This window comes from Acomys russatus, chromosome 10 (genome assembly GCF_903995435.1).
Source record: "Acomys russatus chromosome 10, mAcoRus1.1, whole genome shotgun sequence".
In the NCBI taxonomy this organism is placed as follows: domain Eukaryota; kingdom Metazoa; phylum Chordata; class Mammalia; order Rodentia; family Muridae; genus Acomys; species Acomys russatus.
In genome coordinates, this window is record NC_067146.1 from 50,012,396 (window position 1) to 50,028,673 (window position 16,278).

The following is a 16,278-nucleotide window of genomic DNA, read 5'->3' on the forward strand; positions in this document are numbered from 1 at the left end:
AACAGGGACAGGAAAATAATCTGACACCTCTTAACAAGTCTTATGATCTTAAAAAAAAATAGAGAGAGAGATTTTATTTTATCATTAAGGCCAAGGATCATTTGCAGGGTAAGAGATCTAGACTGCTCTCCAAACCTGGTCAAATGTCTCAAAATCTCTTGGCAACTTAGAAGCAACGTCGTTCGTAAATACTGCTATAATTGTTTTGTAAACTGGGCACAGCTTTGCCGTCCGTTGTTTTATTTGATATTTGTAAAAACCCTTCAACGCAAAGCTAGGAAGATATTGTCGTTTTACAAGCAAATAGTAAAACCCAAAGACTGGCCTAAGGTTACTTAAAGTTAGGAAACAGCCAAGATTCAAACGTTTTCTATCTAATATTTTCTACCTAAGAGGAGGGGTCTGGGAGGGGAATCCCTTAGGCAGGAGGATAAGGAGAGAAGCAACAGAATGGGTCTGCTCTCTCTTGGGACGTAAGGTCTTTTGCTAAGGGATTCCCTATTCCCAGTGGCCCCCAGCATTAGTTTGGTGAAATTTTGTTCTAACCACCTAAAGAGGGTATTCTTAACTTTGCATCTAATTTCCATCTGTAAACATGCAGTTTCTTACCCTTTCTCTTTGTCCTGTTCCTTAGTTAGACTCTTATTTTTCTCTGTGGCTTTTGGACTCTTGGGTCTCACTCCAAAACTCCACCGTCTCCAACCAAGTCGCGTCCTTGGTATCCAAAGTAACCATACAGCTGAGTAGATCCTGCACCTTTCACTCTTTCCATTGGTCAGTTGGATTAAGTTTTTTTTCCTCTCTGCTTCCTTGGCCAATGGGCTTGAAGCAACGAAGACGCTCCTCAACCAATCGACTCTTGTCACTATGTCTGTTCAACGCACTGCTTCCTGGGATATGTAGTTTCAATGCTACTAGAGCACTTTGCTGTTTTGGCTAATTTAGAACTACATATCCCGGCGGCCTCCGCAAAAGGGGCGGAAATAGACGAAGAGTTCAAGTCAAGGTTTCTGCAAGGCATTTTGAAGTTCTAATTTCTTACCGGGCTTGTTTTGCCGCTGAGATTTAAATCGTTCTGTACTGTGCTGGAGCCCTGCTGGTTCTTTCTCAACGGAGCCGCGCAGGTGTCACCTTCGTGATTGAGTCGTGGAAGCCTTGTGGTTCGGGCGGTCCTGGGGGCCGGCGAGCCGAGGCTGAGGGGTTCCAAGTAAGGGCATGTTCGTCCGCCTCCCACCTTGCACGTTCCGAGTGCGGGCGGTCTCCTTGTTGGGAGCTCTCGGGGCCGGGACGTGCGGCTCCCGAGGGGCCCACCTGGCGCCCCGGGCTCTGAGGGAATGGACGCTGCAGGTGAGCCCGTTTGGGCGGCTGAGGGCGCAGCTCCCATGCCACCTGGCCGTGAGGCCCCTGGATCCGCTCGCGCATCTAGATGGCGACCGCGTGCAGGTGGCAGTGTTTGGCGCGACGCGGGGCCTGGACAGCTTGCTGGTCAAGTATGACGCTGCTCGGCAGGAGATGGCCATTCTGTCAGATGACATCGACCCCGAAGCGTCGGTGGAGGTGAACGCACCCCTCAAGTTTGGCAAGTGAAGTGAAAACGGGATTGGGTTGCAAAACTGCTGTCTTAGATTGGGTTTCTTTCCACCCTACTTAACCAACTAATTGGCCCTTTCCGGAACCCTCTTTTCTAAAGCAACACTGTCGGGTTCCTGAATAGTATTTAAGCGTTAGGTTCCCAGTTAAAGAGAAAAATGTAAACGGGCTGGAAGCATGAATTGGATTAATCTAAGGCCTAAAAGTACATCGCGGAGGCCCTGTGATGTTCCTTACAGTCACTAGCAAAACGGTTCATTGTTCAGGCTTGAGGCTTCCTGATAAATCCAATGGTTTGGTGGTCCACATTGTTTACATGTTGGGGCTCTGTCCCTAGTCAGCGCTGTGTATGCTTCATAACCAACCCAGAAAAAAACAAAAAACAAGAACACCCCCCCCCCCCAAAGAAAAAAACCAAACACCTTCCTTACCGGCAGATACCCAGGCTGGTAGGTGTCCATTCTCTTAGGCATAAGTAAATTCTCTGGGTGTAGCAAGCTTTGAACCAAGACACATTGTTAAGGCTGCCTGGGGAAATACGTGACAGTACCTGCAAACCAGATTTCTTAGGTATTCGGGTCCACTGTGCACACATTCTTTCCTAGAAAGGGTTCTCTAGACCCTTCCATTCTTCCCTGCAACTGAAGGAGGATGTGCTGTTGGGCATAATAACAATTATACACCTCTTACAAGAATATTTTGCTCCATAGATAGATGCTCTTGTCATCATTTCAGATGAAGAGATCGAGATAAAGCAACTATCATAAAATACAGAGCCTTCGGGACCCACGCAATCATCTGAAGGTGCTGTGGGGCTTTATCGCAGCGCAGGATAAGGAGAGCTAAGCAGGGCTTCAGACAGCACCTCTGAAGATGGATACTACCTCTGCTGGAGCTTGACACCCCAAATCTCATCGTTGCTTCTTTCAGAGCCAGAAGCCCATTTCCAGTGTGCTGTCCCCAGACCCCTGTTCCATAGGCCCCTCAAATCTACATAGTTTTATAGATACTTGTTTCTCCGACTTATGAAAGACTGACTCAGTGGACGTAGCATTACCACCTCTGCCTCTACCTTAATTCCTCTTCCGTCTTCCCAAAGAGCAGAGCGTGTTTGGAATCCCATTCCTTATCTGCGCGGTTGTCCAGTCTGCCTTGTCTCTGGCTATATGACAAGACTCAATTGGGCGGTTCTGTTTGTGTCAGTGTTCGGCTGTTCCTGTAGTCTCACTTTTTCTCACCCAGTGTGTTGTTGCTAATTTAAACCATCGCCATGCAACTGAGGAAATTCATACTGTAGCTGTTTAAAAGTGTGCCACTGTGTGTAGGTCCCAGTAACTTGCATTGGGGATCAGAATTATGCTGGTTAATTTTTTTTTTTTTTTTTTTTTTTTTTTTTTTGTCAGCTTGATACAAGCTAGAGCCACCTGGAAGAGGGGTCCACAGTTGAGAAAATGCCTCCATCAGATTGGCCCGTAGGCAAGTGTGTGAAGCATCCCTTGATACTGATTGATGGGGGAAGACCTAACGCACTGGGGATGATGTCAAGTTTTATAAAAAAAAAAAAAAGCAAGCCGAGAGACTTTGCATTAAGAGCAAGGCAGTGTTCCTCTATGCCCTGTCTTCAGTTCCTGCCCTGACTTTGTTCTGACTTCCTTCATGATGGACTAGGAGATATGACATAAACCCCTTTCCTCACCAAGTGGTTTTGGCCAGCGTTTTATCACACCAGCAGTAACTAGGACAATACCGTTCATTTCTGTACTCCAGCTTAAGGGAAATCATTAATGCAATTGCATATTTATTCTCCCTGTTTTTAATTGTCTGTTTTGTTTTGTTCCGTTTGAGACAGAATCTCTCTACAGAACCCTAGCCCTGGAACTCACTGTAGACCAGGCTGGCTTAGTGACCTACCTGCCTCTGCCTCCCAAATGCTGGGATTAAAGGTGTGCACTACGATTATTTTGTTTTTATAAAGAGATACCGAAGGTAACACTTTAAATTTAAAACAGCTGAGAATGCCTGCCACCTGTCATGGCCCGTTTCTCAAATTTTCTTTAAACGCACTCTTATTTATCCACAATAGTGTAGCTCAAATTCTTCCTATCACTGGGTTTTTAAAAGTGGCTCTGGTTATTAAAAGTTCCTTCAAGTACTTTATGATTTAGCTGTACAGTAATAGTCCCATATTGGGGGAAAACCTAGGTCATAATCACATGCGTTTGTAGTATGCTTTTAATTAGGGTGTTTCAAATCTCCTGGAATATACCACAAGGCTCATTGACTTGCCTGGCACTTGCCGACTTGTTAATTCACTGTTGTATCCATACTCGTTTGTGTGTGTTCTTGTGGTGGGTAGGGCCTTCTGAGATATCCCACATGAGAAAATGACACGCACCTGTAGGAATGAATGGCCATCTCAGCCATCTTTATTCCCATGTGTGGTATATCCTCTCTTTAGATGATACAAACCAGGAAAAACCATTTCTAAAACTGTCAGAAGGGTCCTGCGTTTATCCTGCCGCCTTGGTAAAGACCTCTTGCTTTCAGCGAGAAACCATGCTGCACCCTCTCAGCAGTTCTGCAGTGAATCCCTGCGGGTCTGGGTATCAGGGGCTATTGAGATGCTCTGAGGCCAGGCACTGACTCTTCCCTCCTCTCTGCTTCTGCTTCTAGCTCTGAATATCGAGTCATCAGGGTCTGGCTGTGTGAAAGTGCAGAATATTGAATGTGATAGCTGTGAAATTGCCACTGAGCGGGGGAGCAGCATCTTGCAGTCTGTGAAGGTACTAGTGTTTCTCTGACTTTGTTCCAGTTGCAGAAATACGGTAAACTACAAAGTCCAGTATCAAACTGCAAAAGGCTTAATTTGTTATTTAGGTTATTATCTTTCAACTTTTATACAGTCTTTGAAAGCACAAATGTTGTGACAACTTTGAAAGTTTTATACAATAATAATATACATATTACTTTGTAATATAATATATAATATCACATATTATAGTGATAATAATAGCAATAATAATAACAACAACAACAACAACCTCATTTCAAAGTGCAGTGAAATTCCAAAGTATATTCTTAGGATTTTTGAGATACTATAAATATAAAACTAAAAAAAAAAATTAGTTTTTGCAACATTTTCTTCTACTTGTTGAAGAATAAAGAAAGCTTTTATGCACTGTAACTGTATGTAAAATATATGGCTGTTTTGCTGATGTTTTTAATACACCAGAAGCTTTTTACTGGAGGAGTAGGCAACAGATGATTCATCTTATTTTATAATTAACATTTTGACATTCTATCTTAATGAGGTTCGTCTTAGCTATAAATGTTTTAAAATATACTCTATAAGGGAGGTTGCTCTTATTTCTAATTCTTATGGCATTTGCAGGGTCGAAACACATTTTGTCAAACTTGGTCATGAGGCAGCTTAAAAGAATTTAGGTGTACAAACATTTTAAAAGATTAAGACTACCCCAGATAGAATTTTTAGCATATAATTTTGTTCAGGTTCTTATTAAACTATTATGCAATAAAATCTTCATCTTGAATGACTAACTGGATAGGAATACTATAATTTCTTTTCTTCCTTAGAAATATTTATGTGCTCAATGATGCTTCAGTTTTGATTAATTAATTTCAATAATTCCAAGATAGAGTTTAATTCTATTTTTAAAGTATATTTTGTATTTGTTCTGTGAAAGACTTGTTAAGCAAAAATAAAGCTGCGAACTAGTAGTCTTTACAGATAAAATAGCTCAAAAAAGAATTAGGAGAACTAAAGCTGATACTAGTTCTTCTGGTTACTTTATGGCAACTTGACACAAATTAAAGCCCTCTGTGAAGAGGGAGCCTTAACTGAGGAATTGACTGTCAGACTGGCCTGTAGGCAAGTCTGTGGGGGCATTTTCTTGATTACTGATTGATGTGGGAGGGCCCAGTGCACCGTGGGCAGTGCCACCCCTAGGCAGGTTGTCCTAGGCTATATCGGAAAGCATGCTGAGGAAGCCAACAAGCAGCACTCCTCCGTGGTCTCTGCCCAGATCCTGCAGGTTCTTGCTCAGCTTTCCTCAATGGTGGCCTATCATCTGCAATCCAAGTAAACCCTTTCCTCCCCAGCGTTGGTTTGGGTCACTGTTTTATCACAGCAGCAGAGAAACAAAGTAAGACACTAGTCTTGTGCTAAGAGAATTATTTTCGTAATGTTAGCTTTACCTAACTAACATTCATAAATGCAAGTTATCTGGCTTAGGTTTTTAAAAATATGGTACAGTATTATCTTGAATTAGTGATCATCATTTCTATGTCTATATTAAATATTTAACATCATATATAGGGTTATATATATGTATAAAATAGCATTTTAATAGCAATAATTACTGTTAATGAATTGTAAGTACATACTGAGAACCTCAGTCAAGCCTTGTTAATCCTTGGAGCATCTTCACTTATCAAGAATGGAAACTAAGAGGCACCAGAAGACCAAGAACTCACTCAAAGTCTCAAAGCTAAAGTAGTTGAGCTGGGATTTGACCTTAAGTTTGTGGTTTCCAGAGGCTTGCCAGCTTGCCAGCTTCCTTTGTTCATTAGAGAAGATGAATGGCGATGCTATGTTTATCCAGATCTTTAAGAATTAAAGTAACTGAGTGTCACACATTTGCATTCTTTAAAAATGTAGCACAATAATTTACCACAATAATTTCTGATTTATTTTCATGTTTTAAAATTTTTCATGTTGTGTGGGAATTAGGTGAGCTTCAAATTACAACAGTAGCTCACCGTCTTTGAACCTTAGGCTTCTTTGAAAAACCTCAATGATTTTTTTCTCTCTTAAGAAAATAAAGCATGAACATATATATGAAAGTTTGCTTACAGCTTCATAATTTCAGAGATGCCCAGAAACTCACTTAACTTCAGCTAGAATCTTTAGATGTGAAAACAGGGTTAATTTGGACATATGTCTTTCTAGAAATTCACTAATAACTTGGTGTTTAGATTCACATATGGTCAAGATGAGGTTAACCAACTCCCTTTGAGAACAGTTTGTTTTGCTCTTTTAAATACTTTCCTCAAAACTGATTCCTGGATTATTTTATGAACATGTACAGAAGAAAATGTTTCCTTGTTTTCATGCAAGCTTACTCTTCCTACTCTCTGTGTGTTTTTACTTTTCAGAGTAGAAAATTACATGTCCAAACAAAAGGAGGCAATGTGACCTGTCTTGGAACGGTTTTTGGAAATATAGACATTCACGCATCAGATAAAAGTGTAAGATGGAAGCTCTTTAGCTTTAGCCTTGCTTTTGAGTCCCACGAATGGTGGCTTCTACAGAATTTGTGGCGTAATATTTTCTTTTTAGTGCATTTAGTTCTTTAATAAGTTTGGAAATGAATTTTTAGGGTAATAAAATACTTTTGGTAGTTAATTTAGTTTATTGGAATCAGTGAACACTTAATATTTCATTCTGACTTGTCTACAGAGGCTTTTATTTTGTTAGTTCTGAGTTAAAGCTCCTCAATAAGTGATCCCACCAGAAAGAGAATTGGGTTTTCCTTAGGTGCTGGGTTTGCTGTGTTCTCCCAGATTGCTCCTCCATGGCTAACTGGAGGGTCAGTTCGGAAGTGCCTGTGCACTTGTGGACATCACTGATTTGACTCACGGGTTTTGAAAAGGGGAAATGGTGTTGGGAGAGGAAACAAGGCAGCAGGGGTGCTCTGGGATGAATTAGAGGCAGGGTGAGCTGTTCATGTGCTCAGGATACATTATATATTCAGAGAATTAATATAAAAATTTAAAAACCATTTGAAAGTCCTCTTCTTCAGCATTTCCACAAGGTGGCACTGTGAGATAAAGCTACTGCCCTCTAAATTGTTACTGTAATGAATGGTGTTTTAAATCTTATAAGAAAACAAATCTAAATCAGATGGTGAAGGTAATGAACATATCTTAAAGTATTGCTGACACAACTTAAAAAAAATATATTACATTTTAGTGGTCTGTGTGTGTATGTGCGTGCGCGCATGCGTGCACACACATGTAAAAGTCAGAGGAGAACTTGTAGGAGTCAGTTCTCCCCTTCTTTCATGTGAGTCCTACTGATTAAGCTGCGGTCGCCAGGCTTGGCAGCAGCTGTCCTTACCCACTGAGCCGTCTCCTGGCACTTTGTTGGCACAGGCAAGCAAGGAGGGTTGTAGCATAGTTTCTACTGTTATTGATTGCCCATCACTTTTTTCTTAGAGTCTGTGGGAAGTTGTTTAAACCAAATATTAAAATACATAATAAACCTTTTAAGTTAAACTAGCAAAGTGTTTCAAGATCTTGTAGCCTTAGGTCACTGCCCTTGAAGATGACCTTCAGCTTTGCCTGTCAGATTACCTATCTCCTTAGAGGAACAACAGGCAAATTGAACAACTTTACGGTTCCTTCCATTCAACTCTTGAATTAATGACAAATGTCATTTGAAATGATAATGTGTAATGTTGCTATAAAGTTACATGTTTCTATGTGTGTGGGGGGAGTGCATGTAGGCCAAAGGTCAATGTAGGCATGGGGTATCTTTCTCAAATGTTTTGCAGCTTGTTTGGTTGGTTGGCCAGTTAGTTTTGTTTTGTGTGTGTGTGTGTGTGTGTGTGTGTGTGTGTGTGTGTGTGTGTTCTGTTTTTTGAGACAGGACTTTTGCGTAGCCCTGGCTGTCCTGGAATTCACACTGCAGACCAGGCTGGCTTCAAACTCAGAGACCTACATGTCTTATGCTGGGTACCACCACATCCAGTGACCTTGTTTTCTGAGACAGTGCTTCTGTGGATTTTGGCTGGGCTAGCCAGCCAATGAGCTGCATCTTCCCAGCATAGGACGTGTGCCACTAGGTTTTTATATGGCTGCTGGAATCCAAACTCAGCTACCATGGTTGACTGGAAAATGCTGTACTAATGGAACCATGGCCCCCGCCCCACTATTACATGCTTTCACTCAGAGATGAGTATCAGAAATTTAAATCATGCTATTATGAGTAGTTTGACCACATTGGTTATTAATTTGTTCCAGCTGTTATGGGCGTTTGAATATTTCTTTATTCCTACTTCCTGTTAAACTATTTTGTTTCTTGCTTGAGTTTGGTGGTGTACAAAAGACTCAGTATAGATATTTTTCTATTTTTTTTCTCACATAGTATTAACTTTACAAACATATTTGAAAGTTTGTTTTAAAAAATACTTACTGGTTAAGAGCACACACTGAGATTTAAACTTCTGACTCAACCACTTACTAAGTTTTGTGACTTTAGACAAAGTACTGAACATTTGTGCTTCTGTACGTTGTGGTTCTAGCAAATGGGGTGATGGTAGTAGATGTAACGCAGGACGTTGTTGGGAGGATGCAGCGTCACGATGGGGTCTTGCGTGAGGCTGACTCTGGTACAGGGCTTGTCCGTAGTGAGGCCAAATGTAAAAGAACCACAGGAAAGACAGCTAGCGCCCCGCTTCCCTGAGCCTGCCACTCCCTTTGGAGAAATGGATGGGAGTATTGCCTTGCTTGCTCAACAAACACGATACTGACAGTGAAATGGATATCTTAACAATAGCATTGTCGGTTGTGTGACTGTTTTGAATCCAGAACCAATCTCCACAGCTTAGCAGAGAATATAGACATCCATTTCATAGGACTGTAGGTTGAATTGACGACACAGCTGTCACTTTTTCTTTCTGTCTGTACTACGGAGTCATGGTACTTCCTGAAGATTTAATTTTTGTTACTTGTAAGAACTGCATATTGGGGCTGGAGAGATGGCTCAGCAGTTAGGAGCACTGACTGCTCTTCCAGAAGATCTGAGTTCAATTACCAGCACCCACATGGTGGCTCACAACTGTCTATAATGGGATTCAGTGCTCTTTTCTGGCATGTAGACTCTATATGCAGATAGAGTACTTATATGTGGACGTACATACATTTTTTAAAAAGGACTGTATATTACATATATAACAACTAAGTGAAGGGAAAAAACTCTCTCCTTATATAAAAGTTAATTTTAGCAATACCTGTCAGGAAGGTATTTGGTTTTTGAAGCACCTTTTGCTCTCTCTTTAAATAACTTGTTAAAAATCAGAGTTTAATCTACAGAGTCCACATGTGACACTTTTATCTACTAATCTTATGAGTATAAATAAGATTTTATCAATATTCTGCTGTCAACTGTGCTAACCTAAGACTGAGTTAGTATCTGAAGCAGTTCAGGATATGTGGCCCTTGGGAATGTGGCATTTCTTGGATGTTGTACAGAATGATTGGCAACTATATTCTGTTGGTGTGTGTGCTGGGGTTGACTTGCTTTAGTTTGCTTTGGTAGTGCAGCGTGTCTCCTGGCTTCCTAGGGATGTATTTAGTTTCTAATGAACAGTGCAGATTCTTGGCATAAAGAGTATCTTGAAACCCAGCTTTTTAAAGGCAGTGGTGGGCAGAATCTGAATAGAAGCGCTCCTTAGCAAATTTAGTATGTTTCAAACATTTTTTTAAAATGTTCATCTTTTGGTGTTCCCTAAGACAGCCCCATTCTCTATTGAAAGGCCAGAATATGCCATTTTTTTTGCCTGTTTTATAGAAATTCTTGGAGAGTGTAAAACCAGATGCAACACTAAGCAAGTTTTCATGAATAGACTTTGTAGGTAAAGATTTTTTTGTCAGGAGTTTTACTGTAAGCCTGTGGAATATATAAAACATTTATATTCTGGTAAGTCCATTTATAAGTAAAATACCCCTCCCCCCTTTTTTTAAACAGATTTGTTGAAACTAGATTTAAAGTAAAAGTTTCTATCTGTCCATAATTAACTAAAAATAAACAAGTAGTTAAAAAGCAATATTACTATATACTTTGTAAAAGATGTAATTTATGCCTCATAACCCCCTCCCCCCAGTACTCTTCTTTCTCACTTTTTACTGGTGTCCTTAATATTTCATTCTTGAAACTCAGTCTTGTTGATAACAGTTGTTAACATTCTGAACGTTTTTTGGGAAACATGTGAGAAGGGATGACGCTCATGTTGGTGTGTTAAAAATGGTGATACTATTGGTTTAAACTCCCAGCAGTGTACAACTTGAAATTGCCCCTGGGCAGAATTGTGGCAAGCCATCCTAATATTTGAGTATGTCATGGCAACCCTTTCTTATGAACACATATTTGTTTATAACATGGTAAAGATGATGTGGAACTCTCAGCTTTGTTTGTTTTACATAGTGAGCAATATTTGAAACATAAATACATACCGAATTTTGTTAGGGAAACTTAAGGATAAATATGAAATTCCTCTCATTCACTGGAAGGTTACCGCCTTATAAAGTATAAAGTGGGAAAGTTGTAGAAGTTTATAGTTACTGCAGTATTTTTTGGACTGTAAGACATACCTGACCATAAGATACACCCAGTTTTTAGAGCAGTAAACCAAGAAAAACAGCAAAAACATCAATCAGGCCACAAGGTGCACTCTAATTTCCCACCACCACTTTTTTGGGAAAAAAGTACACCTTATAGTTTGAAAACTACGGTACATTAACATGTAAGAGAAGTCATGTAGCTCAGCAGAATTAAAGTATGTGAAACTCAAAATACACTCATGAATTTATATAGAAATAACAATACATTTGATTGTTCAGCCGGAATCATGTTCCCTGCTGAACTACTGTACTTTCCCTTTGAGAAGAACAGTCAGATAAAGGTAGGCTGCTCTTCCTGCAGTTCCCGCTAGTCACTGTTGAATGGAAAGGTGGAGCCAACTGTAAGAAAAAGAATGAAAAAACACAGGGAATATAACTAATGTAAGAATACATGATATAACTGTAAAAGAGGAAAATGAGTGATCATTTGGAGATACGCAGGTGGTATTTCTTCTCATACAAATAAATTATTTGAATTAGCGAGTTTATTGTGGGTGTTAGACGAAGGTCAATTATAAAAGTCAAGATAACATGAGCTTTTAAGAGATACTGTCTATCAGCACTTTAAAAATACCAAGAATAAACTAATAAGATAAATTCTACACAAAGCATAAAACATTGTGCAGAGAAACTGAAGAAGGCGTGAGTGGGGGCGTAGGGTATTGCTCTGTTTTCCATCCTGCAGAGAGGAGAATGGGTGCTGTGCACAGCCTTGCAGCTACAGCTAGGGAGCAGCCATCAGGTGATTGTGTACCTCGCATGAAGCTGGTCATCTTTCCAGAGCAGTGGTTCTCAACTTCGGAACACTGTCGTCCTTAGTACAGTTCATAACATGATCTTGTGTGACTGTAACTTCTGTAGGTTATTCCAGTGACTGTGATTTTGCTACTGTTATGAATGGCAATGTAAACGTGTGATATGCAGCCGCTGTAGGGTGGCCGTAGCTCACAAACGGTTTCGGTTGTTCACAGTTTGCTTTATGGTAACCTGATTGTGATCTCTCTTTTATCAGACTGTGACCATAGATAAACTTCAGGGCGGTTGTGTTAATGTATCCACGGAGGATGGTCTGCTTCACGCCAAGTGTCTGTACGCAGAGTCTTCCTTTCTGTCCTCTGCCGCTGGGGATATTTCACTAGGACATGTGCATGGTAAGTGGACAAAGGCCGAGTGGGGCCCAGACTTCCCACCCGGCATGCACTTCAAGAGATGACTCTAGTTCAAGAAGGGGCAGGGAACTGGCCTTCTGCATAATTCACTGAAGAGGTCTTCTTTTTAAAAATCTAGGAAAGTAACATGTCTCATGAGCTGATTTAATTTTGTCAAGAATTTGAAAATTATACTGTTATATATGAAGCTAATAGTAATTCTGGTTTTTGAGAAAGAGTTTTATTATTTTAGCGAGCGACAGAGAGACAGAGAGAATACCATTTCTCCAGCCCCACTACTTGATATTTAAACATATTTTTATAAGAAGAAACAGTATCCACGAGATGAAATCAAAGCAGGACTCTTAGTGGTTATTCTCCATGATAGGAGCGGTAACAGTTAAATGAATTAAACATTTGGGTAGGTCAGGTTATAGAAACTGATACTAATTTTGTGTACATACATTACTGTGTGTCTCTGCTGGCACAGGTCCTCTTAGCAATGTTCTATTTCACCTGTCTTGAAGTGTTCGCTTGTGATTTCCAAAACATATCCACAGAGAGCAGCATTACTTAATGAAAAAGAGAGACCATAGAATGATGAGCTAATATGGCCAAAGGCCTGCTGGTGCTCAGTGTTATTCTGCCTTTTCACTTTTCCTTAGAGCAGACGGTTCAAATCCAGGTGTGTATTCTGAAATACATATGGATAGTATTAAGACCCACTTAAAACCTGAAAGCAGTTCAGTATGTGCATATCCACCAAGTGTCTGTTGGGCCATCATGCAGGAATATGTGCTTGAAAGTTTTTCCATATATGGTCCACTCATTTTACTTCTGAATATTGGTGTTAATACACTTTGGCGGCACTTCCACATCTTGGTAGTGAGCACAAATTGTTAAGTTGTGTTGGAATGTGGGTAGCGCTAGTCATGCTAGCACATAACAAACTGGCAACTAGCCTTTTGTTAAAAAAAAAAAAAGAGAGAGAGAGTTCTGGGTAATTAGAATAATCTGCACCTCAACTTAATGACTAAGCCTCAACGGTCCCTATGTTGGTAACATTACTTGAACCTAAAATAGAGTAGAGCTATATATTTAGTTCTAAGTAGTAGTATAGTAGTGAAGCAGTAATAATTTACAATTTCATATTTTAAATGAATTAACAAGCATTACGTTTCTATGGCAATCATAATTAAGGTATCATACTTAATACACCAAGTAGGTTTCAGTGTAAAACAATTCCTTACAAAGACAGATATTGATTGACAAACACTACAGGAAAAACAGCTCTTTCCTTTAAAAAGGAATACATTTATTTATTCATTTATTCATTATTATATCCTTTATTTATTATGTATACAGCCTGCATGTACACCTGCCAGCCAGAAGAGGGCACCAGAACTCATTACAGATGGTTGTGAGTCACCATGAACTCAGGACCTTTGGAAGAGCATCCAATGCTCTTAACCTCTGAGCCATCTCTCCAGCCCCCAAAAGAGCTGTTTTCTATTCTGCCTTATACCATGTTTATAGTCAATGCATTAAAGGTTAATTAATATTTTATTTCTTTGATTTTAAGATAGGCAGAATGGAATTTGGGGAAACTTGTCACTGAGCACATTTCTAGATCTGATGATTAAAGCAACTGAAATAAATGTTGCTAGGCATAAGAGCTTGGTCTTTTGTTTTTGTAAGGCCTTTGAATATTGACTTTAATCTGCGGTCAAGTAGGCCTCTTCTGCACTATTGCCTCTGGTAGGATCTCCCTGAAAAGTAGAGCATTGAGATGGAAATGAGAAGACTTCCTGGGCCCCGTGCCATGTCAAGGAAGGAAGCCCAGTCTCTGTGGAGAGGCTTTCAGCAATCCCAAGTGCAGCTCTGACACTGGCGTGGTTCCTCAGAGCTGTCTTGAGTCGTAGTGAGGGAAACTGGACCTTTATATCCCTGGTTATTAGATCCCGGCTGCTGCAGGAAGGAGTGTGATCTTGGGCCAAGATGGCTGTCTTTAGCTGAAGCACTTTCCACAGAGGGCTGTCTGCCAGCAGTTCTCAGCATCTAAGACAAGAAGCCCTTCAGGTGTGCAGGGGCTCTGCGTGATGACTCATAGCCTCTGCCACAGTTAAAGCCATTCATTCAGCACACTCATCGACTGCTACTGGGTGTCAGGAGTGCAGAAGTGGGCGTCAATGGTACCCATCTTTCAAGAGCACACAGTGGAGTGGGAAGGCCGCCATCTCACTGCCTTAGTCCCCCTCCTACCTACCTCCAGTTGCTGTCTAGTGTCACCTTGTGTCAGAGCAACTTTCTCACAGCTCTTTTGTGCCTCAGGAAGCAGGAGTAGGGGAGGGAGAATTTGATTCAGCTGCTTCCAAGTTAGTCAGCCCATTCCCCTCTGCTCTTTGATATTTACTCTGCTGTGGTTTTGTTTTCAGTACAGACAAAGGAGGAGTTAGAAAGGAACCCTTCCTTTTTTCCCTACACGCAGTGCTTTGCTTAAATTAAATGACTTAGGTAAGCCTATGCTTCTTGGTCCCTCTCCTGTGTTTACCTGGCCTCCATCTTTGTTCCCAGAGCTTGTAGGAATGTGCTGTTGAGGCTGGGGATACGGAGGCAGGATAGAGATGGAGGGGAGGGGAGGGTCCTCATCCTAGTAAGACCCTAAACATATTCCAGTGATTTCTTTGTTCTAACCATGACATCAGATGGTTGTATACCCCTCTTACATTTGCTTCTCCGTCCTTCCCTGACCCTCTTCTTGTCCCCGCCCCTCAGAAAAAAAAAGCCACTCTTGCATCCCTGCTGGAAGTTATCCACTGTGGAGAGCAACACCGCCCCCCCCCCCCCCCCCCCCCCCCCCCCCCCGGGAGCATCTTATCACAGTTGTTTTGTTTTGTTGTTTTTTGGTTTTGCTTTTCAAGACAGGGTTTCTCTGTGTTATCTTGGCCATCCTGGACTTGCTTTGTAGACCAGGCTGGCTTTGGACTCACAGCAATCCCCCTGCCTCTGCCTCGCGAGTGCTGGGGTTAAAGGTGTGAACCACCACGCCTGGCTCTCTTATCACAGTTTTAAACTTGTTCTCTCAGATGATTTCCTGTCTAGGCTGTTACTGTTTTGGGGAGAGCGGTGGGGTGGAGGTATGGGGGTGTCACAGAAGTCTTCCATGTCCCTCTTTCTCAACTGTTCATCTGCAGTTACTGATATCACTACAGAAGTAGCTTATATGCTCTTTACGGGCCAAAGGAGCGTGGATGATGGGCTTCCACGTGATTTCTGGTGTCAGCACAGACCACAAACAGGGCTCCCAGTTGCTGTAGGACCACGAACCAAATAAGGCCACCATTACCCACGGGAACAACATGACCTCAGGCCGTGGACATCCATAGCACAAGCCACAGACATCAACACAGACCTAGCTGAAGTAAGACCACAGACTCAGATATGGCTGTCCGTGGCAGCACAGACCCACACATCAGTGGCAGTGCAGGCCACTCAGATCCCTATGGCCTTCAGTGACAGCACAGTCCACAGACATCAACATGGCTTCAGGCAGCAGAGCCGGCCAGGGAACACAGCCACAGACATCAACTCAGACTCCAGCTGTAGCAGGACCTAGAACCCAGGCATGGCCCTTGGCAGAGACCCGGACCTGGTCATACTACAGTCTCAGGTGGCAGCGTGGGCCACTCACATCAGTCTGGTCTCTGGGGGCAGCACAGCCCACAGACATCAACTGGGACCATGTCACATCTAGGCCACTGACCCACACATGGCCCTCAACAGTATCATGGGAGACAGAGGTCCTTCGAGGAGGTCCAGTGTAGAAAGTGGACCGTTCCTCATTGTGCCTCCGTTGTTGCCCGGAGCTTGTTGGGGGTCCCCTCTTCACAGCGTACTTCCTGCCCTGCTCCTCTGTCATTCCCATCTCTCTCACCATATTCTCTTCCTGCAGTGGCGCCCGCCCTGGCTGGATTCCTCCCTAAAGCTTGTTTTTATGAGAAAATATGTTGCTATTTCTGAGACTCTTTTAAAAATAGACAGTAAACTTTGGGACTCTAATCTAAGACCTGCCTATTCAGGATTTATTTAGTTTGGCTTTTCCTTTTTTTTTTTTTTT

General features: G+C 41.6%; 1 protein-coding gene across 4 annotated transcripts in view; it reads left to right on the forward strand.

Annotated features, from left to right (window-relative positions):
- The first annotated feature begins 1,136 nt into the window (after positions 1-1,136).
- Positions 1,137-16,278, forward strand: part of Fam185a (family with sequence similarity 185 member A) — a 54,355-nt gene continuing 39,213 nt past the window's right edge. For all 4 annotated transcript variants that reach the window (XM_051152105.1, XM_051152107.1, XM_051152106.1 and 1 more), the window contains exons 1-4: positions 1,137-1,579; positions 4,264-4,373; positions 6,766-6,858; positions 12,026-12,164. In XM_051152105.1, the coding sequence (XP_051008062.1) occupies positions 1,216-1,579; positions 4,264-4,373; positions 6,766-6,858; positions 12,026-12,164 (706 nt within the window). In that variant the 5' untranslated portion in view covers positions 1,137-1,215. The remainder of the gene's footprint in view (positions 1,580-4,263; positions 4,374-6,765; positions 6,859-12,025; positions 12,165-16,278) is intronic.